At 40.5% G+C, this 23,909-nt stretch overlaps 1 protein-coding gene across 1 annotated transcript in view; it reads left to right on the forward strand.

The window, feature by feature from the left end:
- Positions 1-17,553: 17,553 nt before the first annotated feature.
- The window catches only part of LOC121269374, a 28,390-nt gene continuing 22,034 nt past the window's right edge, over positions 17,554-23,909 (forward strand). Inside the window, exons 1-2 of the mRNA XM_041173958.1 lie at positions 17,554-17,737; positions 19,717-19,828. Coding sequence (XP_041029892.1) covers positions 17,554-17,737; positions 19,717-19,828 — 296 coding nt within the window. The remainder of the gene's footprint in view (positions 17,738-19,716; positions 19,829-23,909) is intronic.

Consider the following 23,909-nt stretch of genomic DNA (forward strand, 5'->3'; position numbering starts at 1 on the left):
AATAGATGTAGTGTGCTTTACGGTCACCAGGATCTTACCAAGATACATATGGAGACGAAAAGCTCCTGAGTTCCTGGGAAGTAAAACTTTTAGTGGTCCAGAAAGTTCATTCCAACCCTAGTGTTCGCTTTATGTTGTCACAGGAAACTGGCAGGTGTGTATGAAACTTACAGATTTTTCACAAAGCCGCCAGGCTATCAACATATTTCCTACATCGTGTGCACGGTCTCTAATCCCTTTTCATGATCTTGAACGGCTCGCCCAAACTCTCACCTGACCATACTCCCATGCACTCACACACATCTCTTCCTCCCAATCATATATCATCCAGTGACTCCACTGAGTCCTTTATGGCCTTCAAAAAGGAGATGACCTTCACAAAAGATAAACTATCTGAAACAGCATGGTATAGCCAGCTAATTGATCAGACAACCAAATGATCAGATCGAATTAATCATTCCTGTGACGTTGACTAACCAAATAATGGAGGAATATTAAACAACTCACTCGATGAAGAGGCTCAACGGACATGTGCAATCTCATAGACGGCAGATATCAGCACGTTAGTTAAACACAAAGTTGCAGCATTCGGGCTTACCTTCTATTTGAAATACCGAGCGTATCATATATCAAGGCAACTTGTGCTGTCAATCTTCACCAGTTCTTATTCGACTATGAATTGTCAAGAACTGTCTGACAGAAATTGATATAGCAACTGTTAAGGATCCCAAAAAGTAGCTGCGACACTCGGACAGCTGCCCAAGCACAGATAAACAAGGGCAATATCCGACGCGGTGGAACATTATATAGAAACGTACTGTCCAGTAAAAGCAGAACAATTCTGAACACGCAAATTATCGCCCAAAATATTTAGCATCTGTTAACAACAACATAATAAAAATTAGCATTAAAATGCGATCAAGGGGGCAATCAATGTATTCAGCTAGGGTTCATCGAGTTCTACTCTGCTCCAGACCTCACGATAGAATTGACTCAGCAACTGCCAAAAATCCTGGGTTATTTTGGTAAGGTGGGAGTTGCTGCCCCTTCTACCAAGACAGCAGGTGGGGCACAGGGCCGTCAATTGATTGTTGTGTTATTATTGTTATTGCAATGAGAATCACTGTTAAACGTATTTGTTGCTGAAGTCATGCTTATTATAAAGTGGAAAAAAAAGTTAATGATTGCTCGAGGCAAATCATCTCAGCCCCAACATATCACTACAGATGTTCTTTGGGGGAGAGGCTGAGGACTAGTCGCCTTCGGGCTGCTTCGCTGGCAGCCTGTTTTGCCTGTTATGATCAGAACTATCAAATTGCGTTGTTCATTGAAATCTGCTCAATACATTAACAGTACCTCAAATCGTGAAGTAGTCCATGCATACATGGCAAAAACAAATCAGTAAATCATTTAACATTTAGAGAAAAGTAACAAAAAATGTGCCACACAAAACAAGAAAAATGCCATATGCCATGTGAAGAAAAAAATGGGAGACAAATTAATGCCTTTTGACACTTAACGGCATTACTATCGCTGTTAGCATGGCCATCAAATTTCTGCGCACCACCAATAAGAGTAGTCTAAACTGGGCAAACTAAATACATACTTTCACAAAAATCCCGGCATTTCACCCCTTAACTCCCCTAATCGTTTCCTAACTCATAACACTATTATGATTTGAAGAACATTATTCTCACATTGCTGCTTCTTCATGGACTTTCATGAAACTAAATATCATCCATTGCCAAGAGCCCCATTTGGTTGACATGCCATTTCCGACCATTGACATTTACTCACTCCATCACCAGTGTGCCATGGCTGCAGTGTGTCTCTCCATGGAATTTGGGAAATTCGTAAGAGATGTCAATATGTATTGGGAAATTACATCTCAGATATTAAGCCCAAGGTGATGTCAGTGATAAGGTTTCATGATTTATCATGAAGCGATAGGGTCTGGGTGAGTTTTAATATTCACTTAAGTACATCAAGACAAAAAAAAACATTGCGTTAAAACCCATCTGCAAGCGTTATCAAACAAAATATGACACTAATGCAGCAAAAAAAAACATATATTTGCCCGTATGTTCTATTTTAATTTAACTGGAAAAAGACGATAAGAGGTAGGAATGGAACCTAAAGATTGAATTCCGGAGAGATGAATACATGGCCGAAATTGTGGAGCGAAGTAAATTCGGAATGCGTAAGATGCCAGATTTCTGAGAATACTGACATCTCGGTAGAGATTTAGGTGTGGAGAAGCTCACAGAAGTATGAAGGAGCGAAATTTTACAGGGACTGGAAAAGCATATGTATTCCGAAATTTAGACTTGTTTAAAACGCAATACAATCGCATTCAGCCAGCAGAGGGGTGATGGGCTGATTAAGAGTTCGTTGGACAATAGCAGGGGCTGCAGTTTGTAAAGACTTCAAGTTTGTGAACGTTATAATTAGGTGTTCTATTGTACTATTGTTGTTGACATCTTTTGATGATCTGCTTCTATCACTGCTTGTTTGTCGCTACAACCACACCAACCCCCTCCACCTCTCTGTCTCTCTATCTCTCCGCCCCCCACACACACACCTTAAACCAGCTTATATTTCAGCTCTTTCCTGGACTCGAACTCAAGTTCTGTCGAAGGGTCATGAGGACTCGAAACGTCAACTCTTTTCTTCTCCGCCGATGCTGCCAGACCTGCTGAGTTTTTCCAGGTAATTCTGTTTTTGTTTTGGATTTCCAGCATCCGCAGTTTTTTTGTTTTTATAATTAGGTGGTCCTGCTTCGCTTGTATTACAACTGGGAAGTGTCGATTTGTTTTAAAGGCATAGAAGAGAATGTCCGAGACAGGTGATTCGAGGCAAAGGAACACTCTACAACGTCGTTTTGCATCAAAATAAGAGGTCTAAATGACGATGCAGATATGGAAAGAGAAGCTCATGCTAAGAAAAATTCTAATAGCAAGGTTGTAAGCAGTTAGTTTCACCAGCAGATGCTACTTACATAAAGAGTTGGAGACGATTGAAAAAAAATAATCCTGTAACGGGAAGATAATTCAAGGCCTTCTACCTTTGAGATAGTAATTAACTGATATCACACAAGATAGAATATACTTTATAGTGAGCTTTGGTGTTAAAAGAGGTGATAGTCAATGTCATGCTGGATCTGGAAGAAACCTGTAGGAATGTTCGTTAGTTTACAATGTATCTGAATTTACGCAGGTGTGTTTGTGACAAAATATTGGATTTGGATCCTGCCAGATGTTTGCGGGGGGTTAATGTTTAAAGCGGCCAGGCCACATTTATAAGGACTATCAAGATATATCTAGAACTTATCGGGTATTTGTGATGCAGTAAAATTTCTAAGGCTTTCGCCAAGGTTTTGTTAATTTCACACCTTTGGAATTCTTCCAGATATTTACCTGGTGGCACAATCTGGCAAGCTCTAGACTGAAGTGCACATGGTTCATTTTGTGTTAGAATTCTGCCAGGTTTCTATATTTTGCAACAATCTCTCACAGCCAGTTGTATTCCATGTTATCATTATTGGTTTAAGTCAAAGTCGTTCCATCTGTTTCATTCAGTTCATTAGGTGGGGATTTATCAAATGCCTTTTAATCTTCAGCATGTACAACACATGAAAAAAATAGCATTCAACAGCTGCTAAAATTCCTGATGACTTATTGCTGAAACGAAAGCAATCGCCAAAACACTAATGTCTTGGAACCCCCTGGGCACCATTCATTTAATACAAAACAACTAAAATTGGTAAATGCTGTTGATGTAGCGCACAAGGACTTCTAATTAGTCATTGATACAGTACAGCACAACAGACATCTAAGGGAAGTTGTAGTTCATGTAGTATAAGGGGAAAAAGCAAAATTGATACAAAATTGGCTGAGCAATAGGAAACAGAATCTAATGGCCAATGGATGTTTCTCGAGCCGGACAAAGGTCTGTAAGGGTGTACCCTAGGAGTCGCTATTGGGGCCCCTGTTTTTCCTAATATATATTAATGATCAAGGCAATGTTGTGCAGGTGACAATTTCAAATTTTGCAAAAACACAAAACCTTAGAAGCATTGTCAAGTGTGATGAGGACTGTATAGGAATTCCAAAGGGCATAATGAGTAGGTGGAGTGGGTGCATATGTGGCAAATTAAGTTTAATGCACGGAAGCCCGAGGCGATTTAATTTGATAGGAAGAACAAAGAGTGACAATATAAAATATAGGGTACATTTTTAAGGTTTTGCAGGAGCAGAGGGGCCTGGGTATGTATTTGCAAAGATCATTGAAGGAAGCAGGAGAGTTGGAGAGAGCAATCCAAGAGTAGGGGGGTTATGCTGAGCTTCTATAGGACACTAGTTAGGCATCAACTGGAGTATTGTGTACAGTTCTGGGCAAGACATGATGTGAAGAATGTAAGGGCATTAAAGAGAGCTCGGAATACGTTTAAAAGTCTGGTTCCATGGATGAGAAATTTGAGTTCTGAAGATAGATTAGAGAACCTGGGACAATGCCCTTTGGAGTGGAGGAGGCGAAGAAATGATTTGATATCAGTATTCTAAATATTTACAGAGTCCGAAGGAGTTCTCCCGAGCCCACTTTCGTCTTAAAGGCTATCAGAGAAAGAAATAAAATGCATGCTTCCCCAAATGCAGTGGAATCTTTATGTTCCCCGACCGAGAAAAATAACAAATCTTTCTGAAGTTAGGGCTCTCATCGCAGCCCTATAAAAAGTCAACATATCTTGAGATGGTAAACATTTTTACGACTATCCTTCTATGTAATGCAGAGATTACATCCCCTTTACCCACCCCCCCCCCCCCCCGCCCCCGGATTTATTCATTTTAAAATTAAACGTTTTGAATTGGAAACGCCATTACGTTTAATTGTAACCAACCGAAAAAAAAACTTGACAAACGTCATGGTAAGCACCATGTGGGTTCTTATAGATCCAATATTCTGACAAACAAATTTTATTTAAATACTGGTTCATTCACTTTCATTAAACCTTGTAAATGATCTCATTTCCAATTCTCTACAGTTTTTCCAAGTACATCCATGTTGATGACTAACATTTCTACATTAGCTTTCTGTTTTTCATGGCTGGGAGAAGCTGTTCCGTTCGTCAAGGCATCTAGAGCGAAAAGGCACAGATTTAAAATGATATGCAAATGGTGCAATATGATGTCAGAAAAAAATAATCGTTTTCCACAGAGCATGTGGTCCTAGTCTCGTATGTTTTGCCTGAACGTGTGGGGTCAGGTGGTGGTCAGAGTAAATTGAGGTATTCCAGAGGGCATTAGATGATTATCTATGTAGTAGTAAAGTGCAATTTTATGGAGGAAAAGCGGCTGGATGGCATTAAGTTACAATGTATTTTTGAAGAGCCTGTGCAGACACAATGCTCCTTCTGTGCTTTAACAATCATGTGATTTTCTGATTCAAACAGTATTTAAACAGGTAAATGGCATTTCAAATCAAAGTGTGTTATTTAATGTTGATGCAGCAAAGATATGGGCACTCTCATTACCTCCTGAACAAATATGGTGCTACAAGGAATCTTTGAAACTTGAAAACTGCAATATATCGTTTCTCCCTTCGCAAATCAATAATTTCCACCTGGTAATCGCAAACCGCCAGCAGACGTATTCCATCTGAGGTTCACAGGCACAGATACCACTCACAAGGCGCACATCTACGAATGCTATCTCACTGGAGTCACAACAATTTTGATGTCGCAAAATCTGCAGGCAAACGCTTATTCAACACTTTCGAAAGGGTTTGGCATCTCTGGAAAAACTGAAACAGAAACAATGTATGAGATCAATCAACAATCTCCAAGTCCACGTGACTTCATTGTTATGCTCTTTTCTACTGTATAATACACATATTAAAGCACTGTCTGCTCTAGACTCAGAGAACTAATTCAACACCAGTACCTGTTCGCAAGCTGCCAAACTGAAACTGTTCCATCAGAGAAAACTTTGCTTGTTCAGCCTTGACACAAACTCTCTAAAAATAAATGCTTACATCACTGCATTTAGTTTATTTTTTTACATTCTTTTTCGTAGCTCTTCATACCGAAGGGAACCCATAAGTTAACTGAATATCTTTTGGAAGCTATCGATGCAAAATGCAAAAACACAAACACGCAAACAAACGATAAATTATCTGTCAGAATACTCCCCACAGCGCTGCGGTTTTAAAAGGTCATCAAACAAAAATAAAATGCCCACTTCCCCAAAGACATTGGAAGCTTATTGTTCCTCGTCCAAGAAAAACAAATAATCTGACTGGCTTTCAGATATTTTTACGCAGCCCTATCAAAATGCAACAGATCTTAACATTGTAAGCATCTTGACAACTGTGCTGTTGTATAATGCAGAGATTCCTTCACCCCCGTCCACATATTTCACATTTTACAATCAAACATATTGAATTGGGAACACCTTAATGTTTAATCATAACCAACCGACCAATTATGACCGGCTACATTGTAAACACTTCATGAGTTCTTTGTGGCAAGCAAAAGCTCTTTAAATACTGGTTAATGCTATTTCTTTCAATCTTGTAAATAGTTTGTTTTTCTGTTCATTCACGTTTTCGATTAAGAGTTGTATATTAGTTATGCGTTTTACATTGTTTTAAAATAATATCTATGGTTGGTTAATAGTCTTGATGGATCGAAGTCGCTCCCATTGTTCAGTTTTGTTAATTGTGCCATGAACAATATTGCTAATTCCTGGCAATGCATCTGAGCTGGGGTGATAGCTGTTATGAACTTTTAAAAAAAAAAATCCCTATCGTACTCGTTCATCCTCTATGACTTCGGCACTTCCACTGTTCTTTTTTAAAGCCGAGCACAAAACTTTGACCCGATTTTGTTCGTAGATTGAAAGCCTTCAGCGAAACATTCTGCTCATCTTCCAACTCCTAATATCCATTTTCTTCCCTTTCTGCAACACTTTTCCTTTACGTCTAGGTCTCTGAAAAACGTTCCAGCCTAATGAACATCAGAATTGTTGTGAAGGACAGATTCTTTCACCCCATCATGATTTAATGGAGGATAATATTCACGCGAGAAAATCCCTCTCGTCCTACTCTAAAAATATCAGTAAAAAATTGTTTTAATTATTCTTTTTGAGCTATACGAGTTTGATAATCACTTGTATCCAGTTCACAAATTATGCTTATCGCCTGCACTATTACTAAATTCTTCTGAAATTGATCTTTGTGCAATACATTTTTGATATATTTTATCAGTTATTCTTTCCCATGTTCCAAGCTACGTTCAGGGAATCATATTCGTTCATGCTACTTTATAACGCTCACATTGTATGCATTCCTTTTTTGTCTCCCCAGTCTCAATAAAAGCTTGCCTTTCCTTTCATTCATCATTCATTTCCTGACATCTTGCATATGCTTTGTTTGCATTATTAATTCAGGCTGTCTGACAAATGCTCCAACTGTCATGCCCTTTTCGTTCTTAACCTGATGTTCTATTGCACTTAGCAAAAAAAACAGCAGGCCGGAGTTTTGACAATTTCAACACGCTGATAGTAACACTATCGATTTAAACAACATATTCACACAAACTAATGATTTCATTTCTTTCAAATCCCTCAAATATCCTTGTAAGACTTCACTTTCCGCAGGATTTCCTTAAATCACTGGCGGCTGCAGTAGCTCATGGGCAGCCAAGTATTTTCCAAAAATGTACATAGCAAAGCCATATGTAAATTTCGAACAGCGTATTAGCATATTCAAATTTTGAAGGATCCTCATTGAAAGGATTGTGCAAAGAATTCCCAACGGAATGAAAAAATACTTATTTATGCAGCGAGTTTTTTTTTTTTCATTTGACTTGCAGGCAATTTCATTTGACCTGCTAACATCAGTGACTGGGTTAATCTTGTATCTTTATTGGCTACTAACAACTTTCCTGCCTCAGCAATTAATATTTGTGAGGCGCCATAATGAGAAAGGAAGCATTAGTAGTGTAATAACCAAAATATACTTCATCAGCAAACGTAGGAAAACATGTCAGCTTGTGATAGGCTTTCCTTTACCTCTGCAGCATCCTCTGAAGGGATAATCTGCAATTTTAGAAAGCTACATATTTATGCTTGTATTTCTAAATGTCAGATGTTACGTGTGTGTGTGTGTGTTTTTAAAATCACAGAACTAAGTATTAAGTCACGTCAAATCAGAATTATCAAACAGACTTTCCAGTTGTCTAAGCAGAGGAGTGCCTGCATTCTTAAGTTTGCCACGAATCTGATCAAAAGCATAAAATGTTTTTGTTGGTTCCCAGACTGTGTCCTTTTTTCTGATATCTGTGTTAATCAGTTCATTATCATCTACCATTTTTGCAGCATTGTATACTTTGCAAACTTTACATTCTCCCATATGGGATCTTATTCCCAGGTGCGTACTTATTGTTTACTTCTTGCATAGGAATCACTTTCCTAACGTTACTAATTAATCTTCAAACTTTATTCATCTACACACCCAACAAAACACCGTTTCATTTTCTTTGGAAAAATTAGCAAAGATCTGACTGTATTAGTTGTTCAAATGTCAAAATTTGTGTTTGCAATATCCTGGTACAAAATCACAGGCTTAAATAGCAACATTATTACACAGTCATGGTCATCTGATTGTTCCCCTAAAATACATGCATGCACGTTCAAAACTTTTCCCAAGACAATAGACTGCAGGGGCAGTGTTTTTTTTTTTTTGCATTTTTCCCTGTGATTTGGGCGTTGTTGGCTAAGTCAGCATTTTTTCAAATCCATAATTGATCCTCTCAAATGTGCAGGTGCAGTGCATGCTTGAGTCATTCTCTGAGTAAATAATTGTCATAGGCAGAAGATCTGACGAGTTTACCCATCAATTGAGCAGAGGTGATGGGGAACCAAGTAGGCTCGTCATTAATTTGAGGGGCATGCAGAGGTAGATATGTACATTGGTATATAGATAGGGTAGGTAGGTAGGTGGATAGATTAATAGATAGATATATTGCTAAATAGACGGATAGATAGATAGATAGAATGATGGATAGATGGATAGATAGATAGATAGATAGGTAGGTAGAGAAATAGATGGGTAGGTAGATAGATCAATAGATAGGTAGGTAGATAGATAGATAGATAGATAGATAGATGGATGGATGGATAGATAGATAGATAGATAGATAGATAGATAGATAGATAGATAGATAGATAGATAGATAGATAGATAGATAAATAGATAATTAGATATATTGAAATACAGATAGATAGTAAGATAGATTTATGGATAGATAGAAAGATGGATAATTAGATATATTGAAATATAGCTAGATAGTAAGATAGATTTATGGATAGATAGAAAGATGTATAGATCGATATTTAAAGTGATAAAACGATAGATGGATGGATAGCTAGATAGATAGATTTGTTGATAGATAGATAGATATAGAGAAAGCCAAATACATAGATGGGTAGATAGAGACAAATGAAGATAGAAAAAAAAAACAAATGGACAGATAGAGAGAAATAAAGAGAGATAGAGAGATGCTGATAGAGTAAAACGAAATAAAAATAAATGCATGAGCTGCTTCCCTTTTATCAATCTGATATGCCTACTTATAATGCATAATTGGATAGATATTTCCAGTTATTGTCAACATTGCCCCTGCTAATACCTCTCCTTAGCCATATGCAAAGTATCCTTCTATCCCTGAGTTCAAAAATAAAATACCAGACAATGACCAACAAGCGGATAATTCGTCCATGATGCTAAGTTAAAAATTTGGAATAACGCAGTTGCCGGAAAATCTTGGAAATATATGTGTATCAATTAGAACTTTGAGCACCTAACCGCAAAATCAAGGAAGAATTATTTGTATCTCAATATGTTGTCACGATAGTTGCAAAGTGCTAGCGAACGCAATTGTCTTTTCGGATGTATCTCATTGTGATCCACTCCGGTGCTCAACTTTAAACCATAGCTAATATGCCCTATGTACACATAAAATATTTTTCCACTTAGATTTATTTTTGGGCGCAACATGGCGCATAGAACAATCAAGCAAATTCCATTCTTAGTGGAGTTACAGTCATCACACGTCACACAAACTTTATTCCCTCTCATTCCCTTATGGTTCGCTGGCAAAACTTTGATCTACCCCATTTCTACCTTAGAAGGAGATAATCCTCCATGCTAGCTCACACTTCCATGAACATATACATAGTGTTGCATAGAATTGCATTCAAGACTTTTATATACCTCTTAGGTCGTCTTTAGAGGAAGAGTTAACCAAGTTGCCAGTACCGCTAAATTGACATCACCTTAGAGTGTCCACAGTATGTATAGTTAGAAGGCCAGTTGTTGGATAAGGATCGGAACATTCATAACTGGCTTGGTGCACATTTGAAATGATGATTCTTGTGTTGTGCTGTGGATAGAAGGCTCCAACATTCATCACGTAAGAGTTGGAGATGGCGATGGGATCATAAGTGCCATTCGATTGACTTGCCACACAACTGAAGCCAATCCCTGTCCTCCTCCAAGAAATGCTTCACCAGGGTTTGATTCTCACGATTTCACGAACGTTAAACACAGAATCGCGATTTGAAGCTGCGAGAGAGAAAAAAAAAACTGCCAAGAAATCCAACAAAACCCTTTAAATTTCTAAGGCAGAGCTCTGGCATACGGAGACGGCAGGTCGACCAGAATTGAATGGACCCTGATTCATGTATTCACCCTGTAAAAGTACAGTCGGAAAAAAAATATGATTTGTCAGAAAAACAGGAGGAGTGGGATGCTTGTCATATGACTTCGACACAAGCTACTCAAAGCTGCAATATTGTTGTGAGGAACTCAACAGCAGCAGTATAGCATTTTGCGCCCTATCAATTATCATCAGAAAGGTCTCTGTCCACGTAAATTGCCTGACCCTCATCTACGTTGTGCTCTACTGTATGATCTGAACTCTATAAGGCCCATCCATCTCTGCGTGCCTTCTTCCACAGGGCAAATTACGCTTCTCTGAAGGCTAATGACCCTGCAACAATTTCAGTCGGCTACCCATATAAGGAAATAACATTAGATTTTTGATTGTGGCTCAGGGCTCACATGAAACATTAATTCTTACTTTTATCGAGTATTGCCCTGTACCCCATTCCATCCCTTATTCTTCTCTTGTTGTGTGATTGCAAAATGGGCGGGCATTGTTATATGCTTTTCCACGCAGTGTGCGTGTGTGTTTGTAAAGTAAACCACCTGGTTAATTTTACATTATCTCGAGTATGCTGTGGGGATTTAAATAGAAGCTCTCATCATTCCAAACTGACGTGTTAGCGAAACTGCACCACCACTTCCTAAAGGGGAAATGTGAAATCAAAAACAATTTAGTTTCACGGACGTTTACTGAGAGGGGTGGAAAATCTGTTTAAATCCATCCCTCCCTTGTCCGTAACAGAAATTCTGGGCTTTTCCAGTACTGATCAAATTTGAACTTGACCTGATTTCAAGTTAATCGAAGAGCCAAACTAGAGGTATATGAGTCATTTGAAAGTCCGAAAACGGGAAATCGGTTGCTTGAACTAATTCTAAGGCAAGAAAGCTTCCAGGGCATTTTACTTCTCTTAAAACTAAGAAACCGTTAAAATCTGATGCCTAAATGTTTGTTCACCAAGATAATGTAAGCAGGAAATGTTTAGATAACCTTAGCACAGATTTTTTGAAAGCTGTACTTCGGAAGATACAGTTCAAATTATTCAGCAAAATCAAAATAAGTTGAGTAATGCTGGCCATGGTAGAACATCTGCATATGGCGTTATCAGCAAATCAGTCAGATGAAAAGCTCACTCATAACTCCGAGTCCTCTTCCCGAGCCGAAATCGTGCTGCAAAACCTTTGATTGGAGCTATAAATCAAGGAGAGAGAAGGACAGAGGGAGAGATGGAGAGGAAGAGATAGGGAATGGGAAAATGTACAGGGGAGTGAGCGGGAGAGAAGAGGGAAGAGCGAACAAGAGAAGAAGCAATGGAAAGTTTATTCCAGCTCCGAAAATTGGAAGTGGAGCTAACATTTCAAATGAAGAGGGAGAGACTGAAAACAGACAATTAGGCGTTGGAATACATTTATTTCTTTGCGGCAGCACCCCCTATCCCCTTAACACAAAACAATGTCTTATGCAATCCAGCATGCAAGATCCCTGCTCAAGTCTGAAGTGACTAATGGGAAACCATTTTGTACCACAATTCAGATAATAGCTCGGCTGCTAATATGACCCATAGTGACATAGATATTTTTAATTCGGGGCAGCAGTCAGGGAGAGCCCGAGATTTCTACTCCATGCTTTCTTGTAAGGTAACGCGAATTTTTGAGGACTCTCAGTCTGCCTACCTAAGTCCATACGACTTAGTCACAGAGCCCACCAGCAAATATGGAATTTTTATCAAGAGGGCAACCGAAACCTACATAGAGCTTGAACGAGTGAAAATGAATCACATAAGATACCTAAATACCCCACGCAGCTATGAGGGGTTACATGAAGTAGTACTGTCGGAAGACTCCAAAAATTAGCTTCTCTCCAACATGCGGCTATACATAGAGAAGCAGAGAATCTTCAATGTTAGGGATGCAGCAGTCAGAGCAGGTAGCTATGATCTTACCCATAGGACATTAAAATCAGCTGATCCATTCCAAAATATACCGATGAGTATTGGAAAGAGTAACAGGGCGTCCAAGATAGAAAATGCACCCAATCTGAAAAAGAAAAGGCACAAGGAGGTCAGAGAAGCACCCTCCGCCTTCAGTTTAAAAGGGGAGTCCGAAGTGTTCTCATTTCAACAGAGTAGGCCATTCCAGATGCTACAGATGGCAACGCAAGTCATTTAACCACATACGGCTACAACAGAGGTGCCCTCGAAGAATTCCCGATGGGTCTTGTAGCAGAGCTACGCACTACAGAATCTTATCCATTAGGCGGCAATTCATTATGCATATCTGAGCCGGATGGACTCCCAGTGATTTTCTAGAATAATGACCTTTCAGAAACTGTGTTTCCCTACACGGCACAAAATGTTAGTAGGTTCGAGGCACTTCCCTGGGTCAAAGCGACCAGCCAGTCCTTAATGATAGAGGCAATCGGAAATCTAACTAAAGGGCCGAGGCCTTCCTGAAGGCCAAAGCCCTGGTTGATGGAGCTGGTCTAGGATCTGTGTTTGCACCCCTCCATGAGGCACACATACAGTGCGACATTGTTGCAGGCCCCGCTACCTTAGCAATTGCTGCCAAGCTACTAGAAGCAGGTACGATATCTCCCTTGCGGCCGATTTGCCTGGCTATCGGGTGGAATAATTGAGGCCAAGAGCTCGCAGAAGAAATCAGCGTTCTGGTACAAGCCTGGAGAAGGTCAAGAGTCCCAGAAGGATTTAATAACACCCATAGACCTCGAACAAGAGCTTCTCGAATGTAGCACAGTCTAAACAAGATGAGTACAATTAAACTGCATCCAAGGAAGCGCTAGAATCTGAATCAGATTCCCTGCAAAACTCCACGATAAATTGGAGCCAGAGAAGCCCTATAGGATGGAAATAATTAGTAACGGAGAAGCCCGACATAGTTAAAAAGCCTGAAAGATGTCAGTTTATTTAACACTGAATGAAAGTGTTTCAGGACATGCCTGAAATATGGCTGGTAGAATCCTGATTTCTGGCATTACATTGGGACAAATGGAGTTCTCAAACCAATTAGCAAATGGGGAGGGCGATGCCTTCCCCAGTTGGATAGCTCCAGGGAGGGTTCCAGGAACTACACCTTCAAAGCAGGATCGTGATGTTACAGAGGGAATGGAAGCTGTTTGGACAGCGACCTATCCAAAGTTAAGAAGGGCTCGAGCCAGGAAACCAATGATTAGTTTGACTGTCAACTATATGAAAATTTTAACTGTGCAAAAGAAAAGTTCCTGAATTGGCCCCGAAAGAGTAAGGGTGAAACCCACCCAGTTGATAAGCCATCCGGAGTTGAGCAAGAGTTGGCCGTCCCAGAGAGGACACTGAACAAAATATGCATCTGAGCTGCAAAAATTACCCCAATCAGTCTAGGACCCATCCACGCCCACCATCATGTAGGACAGCAAGAGGACCGAACAAAGTGAACACTCACCTTTAAAACATTCATAATGCCCTGATAAGCTACAGCCCTGTGGTTGTATCTGGTTTCGGGTATGGTTGCGGGAGAGTCTCCTGCCAGAAGGCCAGAAGCGGAAGATTCTAGGGCAAGTGAATAAAGTTTATTAAATGGCTCGGGAACTTAGAAAAATAAGTGAATTGGGAAGAGTCAGCATGGTTTTGCGAAAAGAAGACCTCTTGTTTAGCGACTGTATTGCAGTTTTTTGAGGAGTAACATGCGCTGTGGATAAGAAGGTGCCTATAGGCATAATGCACTTGGATTTCCAGAAGACATTCGATTAGGTGCCGCAGCATGGTCTAATTGAATGGTGCAGCATGGTCGAAGAGCCAAGTGGAATACTACTGTTCCAACTTCAAATATTCGGATGTTTGGTCATGTGCTAATGACTTTTTTGCCTGATTGACAGGGTGTTAAAATTGGAGTCCTTCAGTGGTCAGTGCTGAGTCCTCATCTTTTTTCTGAATTTACATCAATCACTTAATGAGGTGAGAGAAGGCATTGTAGCTGATTTTGCTGACAGCACAAAACAAGTTACCAAATGATGTTTTGAGGAAGACATAAGGAATTTGCAGCCGGATATTTATAGATTGAGTGAGTTGGCAAGGATCTAACACATCCAAGTGAAACTGGGAAAAGTGAAACTGTTCCTTTCGTAGGAAGGAAAAATAAACCACCGTGTTCCTTAAAGAGAGAAAGGCAGCAAAATTCGGAGGTGCGTTAGTCACAGAAAGGTGAGTTTGCATAAGCAGCATAGATTCAAGAAAGCTTATGGAATGTGCTCCTTCATTGCGAGAGGAATTGAACATAAGAGTAAGAAAATTATGCTTCGGTTATACAGGGAATTCGTGAGGCTGCATCTCAAATTAAGTGTTCAGTTTGGGTCTCTAAATTTAAAGAACTAATCCAGAACAAGGGGGCACTGTTCTCAAGTTAGCTGTCGCTCTTATACAACAGAGATGAGGAGAGTTTTTTTTTTTCTCTCAGAGGGTTGTACAACTTTGCAATTTCCTGCCTCCTGTGTCAGTGGAATTAGGGCTGCTGAATATTTTTTAGGATCGATTCTTGTTATTCAAAAGGAATAAAGTTTATCGGGGGCAGATGATAACGTAGAACTCAAACACAAACAGAACATCCAAGATCTTACTGAAAAGTGGAGCCGGCTCGAGCGGCCGAATGGCTTAATTCTCCTAGTATTTTGCACGTTCGCCTGCATCTTTCTGCACCGCGGCGCTAAAAGTCTAACCTAATTTCCGGTGCAGATACTGACATTACGGTCAGAAAGCAAATTTGATATCAGCAAAGGTAATCAGTCTGAAAAGAACAGCATGATCAGGAAACAGATGACCATTGTGGGTGTGGGATGGGGTGAGGGGCCGGTTGTGGGAGGAAAAGCGATCGAATTTGCGATAGGGATGTGGGATAGTCAGGGGGGTAAAACATTAAATAAACGGTACCTCTTTCAGCACCTTACCACAACCATTAATTCATCATTTGTCATTTTATTGTGTCAATCTCACCTTTGATGTCACCACCCGCTCCCCACAACTCCTTCACACAGCTGGCCTTCTGGCTACACCCGTAAACACTATTTGTTCGACTTCAATTCGACTTTTCTTCGGTTCTGAGGAAAGGCCATGCGGACCCGAAACGTTAAGTCTGTTTCTGTCTCCTCAATTGGTCTCAAACATGTTGAGTATTTGCAGCATTTTAGGTGTTGTTTCAGACTTCAAGCATCTGCAGCATTTTGCTTTTATCTGAAATGAAACGAAATTCATTTATTATTGTTCTCCAGTGCGGGAGATGTCTCTCATCCAGGCGACAGAAATGGAAACATATATTTCCACGTGAACCTGGCTACTTTGTAAAATTATTATTATTTTATAATTACGGTTGATTTAATTTTTACTATTATTATCATCATATCAATAATAATGATAACAATAATAATAACTTACAAAAGCATTACTATGCCATGCGTAACTGGCCATGACTAATGCCAATGGCATTTCTAACCTTCAGAAGCCGTAGGTAAATGCTTCCCTCTAAATAAGCGCTAATACCGACTGGGACTGCAGAATATCAAAATTAAAAGACATGCAGCAAATTTCATTTACATTCTTAAGACAGTGCTCTGGTCCACGGAGACGCTATGTCTTCAGGGGTAAAAGTGATCCTGATTCATCCCTTCAACAACTCAAGAATCCAGGGCTGAATAAATAGGATATTTGTCCACACCTCAGGAAATGAAACGGGATGTGGCGTCGGGGTGGAGGGGGGGGGGGGGGGGGGGGGGCGGGGGGGGCGAATAGACGGGGCTGGGGGGTAGATGGGGGCGGGCGGAGGGAGGGGGGTTTGCTGTGGTGGGTGCATTTTATATGACCTCCCCTCACACTGATCGAATCTGTAAATATTGCCGTGCAGTTGTGGCGAACTGAAATCAGGCCATCGTGCATTCCACCAGCTAATAGGTAGCAGCAGGAAGAGTTTTTTTTTTCCGGGTACATCACCCGGCACCCATTAACACTGTGTACCATTGGAACATCGGAGCTCCTGTATCTGTGAAAATCAAACTCATTCATATCTGCATTTACTCTTCCATCGGGGCAACAATCTCTTCTGGGAAGTCGGAGCATCCTGCAACATTTCAGCCTGCTGATATATAATGCTGTATACCATTCCCCTTTTTATTCTGCTATCTGGAGTCACGTGAAACATAACTTTTGTTATTCCTGTGCCCTTTTGCTGTACCCATTTCCCCCCTTACAGAACTTTCATTATTGGGAGCAAAAAGGGGAGGATGTTGTGAAACCACTGACCATGATTTGTGCGCCGTGAAATTATAACGACCTTCTTGTTTTACCTCACCTCGTATTTGCTTCGCATTTATTATTGAGGATTTTATCACTTCAAACTGGCGGTTTGGTGAAAGTAAGAGGAAATCAGAAATCAAACTCAACTTTCCATTTTGGGACTCGTGGTGAGAAGAAAAAGTCAGGGCTGTTTAAATTCATCGCACTCATGACCGTAATATTAGCAATATTTTTTTATTGTTACTCATTAATGAATGATGATATGTGTCTATTTATTCGCAACCAGTCACCATTTAAGGCGCAGTACTGGGCTGTTTCAGAACGATTAATGAGATTTTGTTAAAGTGACTTGGGATCTATGATCAAATTGTTTCATCAGAGTTTTTTTTTAAACTAGTTAAATATGAAGCGATTGCTTAACCCTTCTAAAATTATTCTCATTAAATTAAACATGCAACCTGTCAATTGATTTAATTGGATCCGGACACAGACGGGTGACAAAAAATGCTCGTACACATGTTATGTCACTCATACATGAATAATTGACCTTTACGTAATGCGAAAGTATGACAGTCTGGTCAGCTGTGAGCGTGTGAAGCAATCCGTGGTGCAAACAGCAGGCATAATGTCGGGAATCCTCAGGCTAAGATTCGCTGCAAATCCTTCCGAAAGGTTCAGTCCCCCCGTTAATGAGAACATCCTCAGAGAATGTCACTTGCTCTACACGGACTCAAAACATGGTAAGTGGCTGGGTGCAGTTTTCCAAGTACAATGGTGAAATCTATTTTCATTACATGTTTACAGCACGCAGCACAGTTTCTGCAGTATGTGTGCAAAAGAGAGCAACTGGCAGCTTTATTTTGGTGTTTCTGAGTCACTTGGCTCTCGGGTTTCACGCAGACTGGCACCAATTCAACTTTGTGACATTGCTTTCGGCAAGATTTTGCCGACGGCTAGCCCTTTGCTTTACTCCAGCGTTGTTTGTACTTACTGCTCACAACGCATTGGATCTCTGTGTTGTTAGTAGAAATAAGATGGATCAAAGTATGATTTAAAAGTGCGGAAATATCAATGAGATTTAAACAGTGACGTCATGGGCGTTATGTGTGCAGAGTGAGCGACTGCGAGTGGGATGGACGGAGTGCCATTGTGAGAGTAGGGTTTACAGAGTGAGAAAATAGGCGTGAAGTTGTTTATATCAGCCTCAAACAGCCTCCAACAATAGAACAGCCACAATTATCCAGAGTAGACAATGCAAATGATACACGAACGCAAAGTGAAATATTTTGTTCTAATTTTAATCTAAAAAAATTGATCCCAATTTCTTCACACCGTTGTCCCACGCAGATTATTATCCAGCTAAGGGAACGAAGATTTGGCTTCCGCTCTATTAAACTTCAACTATTGAATGTTTCGTTAAGATCGCCGCTCAAATCCTGAGCTTAGCAAGTTCATAACGAATTTCCTCCGAATCTTATTGTCGGACGTATTACTGGATTCAATTTAATTCCGTAATGCTGCACAAAGCAATTCCAACGTTTTGTTTCCTTAGTTACGGAGTCCAAAACCGCGTACATATGATACATGTTTGGCTTCACACCTTTTCAAAATGTTCTGCTCTCTATTTTCACGAACATATTAAATGACCTCAACGGTCTCACATCATCATCGACCTGCCACGTTTTTGCCTATTCACCTTTTATCGCCTATAACCTGATGTATTTGCGAACCATTTATGCCTGTTCAACTTATCATTATGTGAACAACATCGATAAATTGAGTAATGATAATTTGAAAGAGAATTATATTGGCAGAGTGAGCGGAAAAAATTGGCAACAGTGGATCATTCTGCAGCTCCGTTTCGAGGGCTAAAACACCAAATTGTGTGGCAATCCGTCTACCGACTCATAAGTCGAGATTTAGAATCCAATTCTTTCAAGTTGATTTCATTGGAGAAGATAATTAAACGAACTTCTCCGCAGGATATATTTATACGCAGCTAAATTTACCCTCCTCTGTTTCTCTCTTCCTCGAGTTCACTTCTTCTCTCTAGAGGTTACATCCTATTTCAGGCATTTCTCTCCTTCTCCTGCTACTTATTGAAGGGAAACACTCCGTTGGTTGGGAACTGACAGGCAATTCGGCAATGTCTATTTTTGTGAGCGATCATGAATGAAATTATTCTCTAACCTTTTTTTATGCCAATCAATGTCATATTTACAACAGTAAAGCCAATTTAACGCAGATATTTCGTCCATCTCAGTATTGTTAGAGTGCATACGTTAGCTTTTTGAGGACATGTACAATAAAACGTAGCGAATGACTTACCAGTGATTTCAGGGAAAAGGATTTCGAATGAGCTATAAAATTGGCGACTAATCTCTCATCTCTTATTGAAGTTAAAATATTGCTTGGAAAAACTCAGCAGGTCTGGCAGCATCGGCGGAGAAGAAAAGAGTTGACGTTTCGAGTCCTCATGACCCTTCGACAGAACTTGCGTTCGAGTCCAAGAAAGAGTTGAAGTTCTGTCGAAGGGTCATGAGGACTCGAATCGTCAACTCTTTGCTTCTCCGCCGTTGCTGCCAGACCTGCTGAGTTTTTCCAGGTAATTCTGTTTTTGTTTTGGATTTCCAGCATCCGCAGTTTTTTTGTTTTTAAAATATTGCTTAATGCGCAAAAAATTTACCCATTTGAATGAAATGTCCTTCACTCTCGGTAGGCCTGCTGGGCATTGCAAAGCGTCTTGGAATCGGACTCTTGGCTCCAAGGAAGAAAATTACGGTGATGCTGATGGGCAACCATTCGGCTGGGAAGAGCTCCTTTATCAACTGGTGAGCATGTCAATTTGATTTTCATCTTGGGTCATTGACGCCTCAGGCAAGGATTTATTTATTTCCAAATCAAGCTATCGTGACTAATGTTAAGTGTATACAAGACACAGGAAGGTTTAAGTAACTGCACTTCTTTTACTTTCCAACGTTGATTTTTTTTTTTATCAAATGTATTCATATATTAGGCCGTTACCAATTTTAGGAATACAATTACAGGCAAGTTGAATATTCACAGGACATTTAATGAACCACCTCAAAACTTTAAGTTGAAAAAATGCACTGGTATCAAAAACAACGCCAAAAGAAAGAGAGGAAAGACGATCAGGGTTTTCAGACTCTTTCTCAGCGATGGGAATGTCTAGCAATAAGGGAGCAGTGGGCATCTAAATTTGAAAATACATATCTAGTTTCCGGCTTGAAATCATGTCGTCTATACATTAAACGTTAGTTTTGTCTGTGCCACAATTGGCACAACGCTCGCCTGAATCCAAGCAATTGTGAATTTGAAATACAACCCAAATTGTCGACACAGTAAAGTTCAGATTGTTAGTCCAGTGCCATACTCTTGAAGGTCCCATCTGTTGAATGAAAAGCAATACCACATCTATATTTTAAGTACAAATGCTCCCCGATACTATTTTCAGGAAGGTTCTGTGGATAACACATCTCCTTCAACAGTGCAGACCAGATTGATTTTCAAATTAAATGCCTGGCTGCAAAGAACACTTCTTTGTCCTGATCGCCAACTCTTTAGAATCAACACTATCATGAAGAATGCACTCGTGACTGACATCAAAAGGAATTTCGAAGAAAAAACTTTTGGTGAAAGAGTGGGACAATGCTGAAAAATTTCCCATGGTCTTCCTTAGCCACACAAACAAAGAATATACGTTACCCTTTGCCCGGCTTCTATTGCTCAACTGCCATTTTTAATTACCTTTGTATACACATATATCAGAACCTCTGTTGTACTATTACAACCAGCAGCTTTGTATATAAGGTGTGAGTCATTTGACAAAATGTATTCACAGTTTATGTTGCTTCGGTGCCAAAGGGCACCAGCCAAGTTAACTTAAGTATTCGTCAAGATTTTGTTTTAAAGTGCCTCATATTTCTTGGTGCAAGTCTTATTTCAAAAAAAGATCGTATCCTACATGCTGCAAGTGTTGGATTTTGTTATTTGGGGGAGGGGCGAATGGAGGGAGCTGTTGCGGGTTGGGGTACACCTGAGATGTGCTCGGTCACCTCTCATGGAGTTCCCTGGTAAGGGTTTCCACGGGAAATGCTATAAATGCAGACTTCATTTTGGACAATGGCCCTCCATTGGGAATCTTTCAAAAATACGGATAAGTCACAAACTTTTGATGGCTCTTCGGAGGATACACTGTTACTCAGAAAAAGAGAGTCCAAAGAGAAAATTCTTCTTCTTGGTATCTATTGTAAAAAAAATTAAATCAACTCCACGTGACTCCCTTTAACCAACCAGGGCCAAAAACCCTGACCTCCAACTCCACAACACACACTGACTCCCGACCACCCCACCCCATGAACTCACCTCTCCCCCACTGCCCGGCAACTAAGTCCCACTACCATATTCCACCCAATGTCCGAAATTCCCATCAGCCCCCAAACTCCGACCGCTGGCATTCTCTGACTGACCCACTACCACGGCAATTTGTTCACAATCATAACCCCGTCGGACCCCCACACCCAACACCCAAACCTCCGAGTGTCCCACCCATCTGCTCTTACGCACCAAAGCCCTACCATGACCCCACACCCCACTACGGTATTTGTACTCCATCATCAACGGCTCCCGCAATTCCCCAAAGCGGACCTCAGACGACAGCAAAACCCTCCATTCTCCATGCCTCGCACACACACACGACCTTCCGAATCACCACTCCTCCCGACCTCCCCCACACCGTGACTTGCGTAACCCTCTCCCCACTAAATTAGAAAGCTCACAACCCCTGGAACACTGCTCGGCGCCCCCAACCCCTTATACTGATCCTCCACCCCACCAACCCGGCAAATCCTCCCCACCAAAACGTTCCCACTTGTCTTTTACAATTCTCTCCTGCCTCCTCTGTCACTTTAACTGCCTCTTAATATTCCATTTTGATAGCAAGTAAGGCCATACAAGAGGGGAGAATATTAGGATATCCTTGAATCCTCCGGATTTGTGATTCTTTGGGTCCTGCGAGGTGCCTCGCATGCAAGACCGAAGCAGCTCTGAAGACCGGATGTGACAGCGAAATATTCAATGACACTTGTGTCAGCATTTATTTACCATCACGCCTGCCGGCCATCTCGTTCAGAATGTAGTTGGAAGTTAGGGTCCTGTATCTTCAGCAATTTTCCACATGGTTTTCTCCATTTCTTAAGAATGCAAAGACCTGAGTAAATGCAAACAGAGCGGCTTTGGTGCAAAACGAGGCGAGGTAAAACATCAAGAATCGTCTCTTTGATGTTTGTTGCAAGTTAAGGAGCATTTTCACCCAACATCAGTGGCCCTAGCTGCGTACTTTATACTGTGTACCTTCAATGATATTTCTCCCATTTCATTTAAATAATGTCGCAGTTATGAGTAAGTACAGCATAATGAGAACCAGAAGACCATTAGACGTAGGGGCAGAAAAAGGCCTTTCCGCCTATCATGTCTGCTCGGCCATTCAATGACATCATAACTGATTGAATAATTTTCAATTCCACTTTCCTGCCTTTTCCAATAACCTTCGATGCCCTTGCTTTCCAACTTATCCTTGAATATGCTTAACGAGCCAGCCTCTGCAGCCCTTTGCTGTAAATAATTCCACAGATTTATTACCCTCTGAGAGAAGAAATCCTTCACTATTTCTGTCTTAAATGAGCGACCACTTATGCTGAGATTCCACTTCAGCTAACGGGCTTATCAACTCCTCCAAGAATTTTCACAAATTTTCCAGGAATGATTCCGGCTCATGAAGCCACAATAACTCTGTTTGACTGTATTATGTATTTCTAAATGCTGTGCTATTACTCCCGTTGTAATTGCCTCAGATATTTCCCCATGACAGATGTTAAGCTGACTCGTTTATGGATCCCTTTTATTTTTTTTTGTCGCCCTCCCTTTTTGAATAAGACTGTTGCATTGCTACTTTCTCAATTCTCTTGGGCTTGCTACGAGTTTAAGGATCCTTGGAAGATTACATCCTGTGCACCCACTATCTGTGTAGCTATATCCTTTAATATTATTGGAACGCACAGGGTGCATATCCAGGGGACATTCCAGCCATCAGCCACATTAATTCCTCTGCTACATTGTCTGTAGTTCCAGCTATTGTATTTATCATCCCTCCCCTTTCCCCTTGACTATTAAGTATTTTTGGAAATTTCTGCTGGAATACTCACTCAGAAGTGGAGACAACCTTTGAGCATCTACCAAGTCAAGCCGCCAAATAACCTTATATGTTTCAACTACGTCGCCTGTCATTCTTCTAAACTCCAATGTTTACAGGGCAAACCTAATGAACTTCTCCTCAAGAAACTATCTCCATACCTGGGATCGACCTCTTGAGCATTCTCTGGACTGCCTCCAATGCCTGTATATATTTCCGCTGGCAAGTGGACCAAAGCTATTCATTATACAGTAGATATGGTCGAACTCGAGCTTTGTATAGATTTATCAGGTCTTCCCTGTTTTTATTTTCTCAATTCTCTTTGAAATATATGCCAGCATTCCATTTGCCTTCCCCGTTACCTGCAGAACTTGCATGCTAGCTTTTTGATTCATTCACGATGACCCTGTAATCACACTTTGGTGCAAAGTTCAACAGGCTCTCCACTTTTTAAATAATATCCGGCTCCTCGATTCTTTCTGTCAAATTGTGTAACCTCATATTCTCTCAGATTACATTCAATTTGCCAAGTTATTACCCAAATAGCTTAACCTGCCTGTTTCGCTCTCTAGACCTGCTGTTGTCTGCTGGCCACTTACTGTCACACTTATTTGTGTATCATTCGCAAAGCTGGCTAAATTGCTTTCAATTTGCTCATCCGAGCGATGTAATAGATCTTGTAAACAAGTGTGGCCCCAGCA

Source organism: Carcharodon carcharias, chromosome 24, assembly GCF_017639515.1.
Source record: "Carcharodon carcharias isolate sCarCar2 chromosome 24, sCarCar2.pri, whole genome shotgun sequence".
NCBI lineage: Eukaryota > Metazoa > Chordata > Chondrichthyes > Lamniformes > Lamnidae > Carcharodon > Carcharodon carcharias.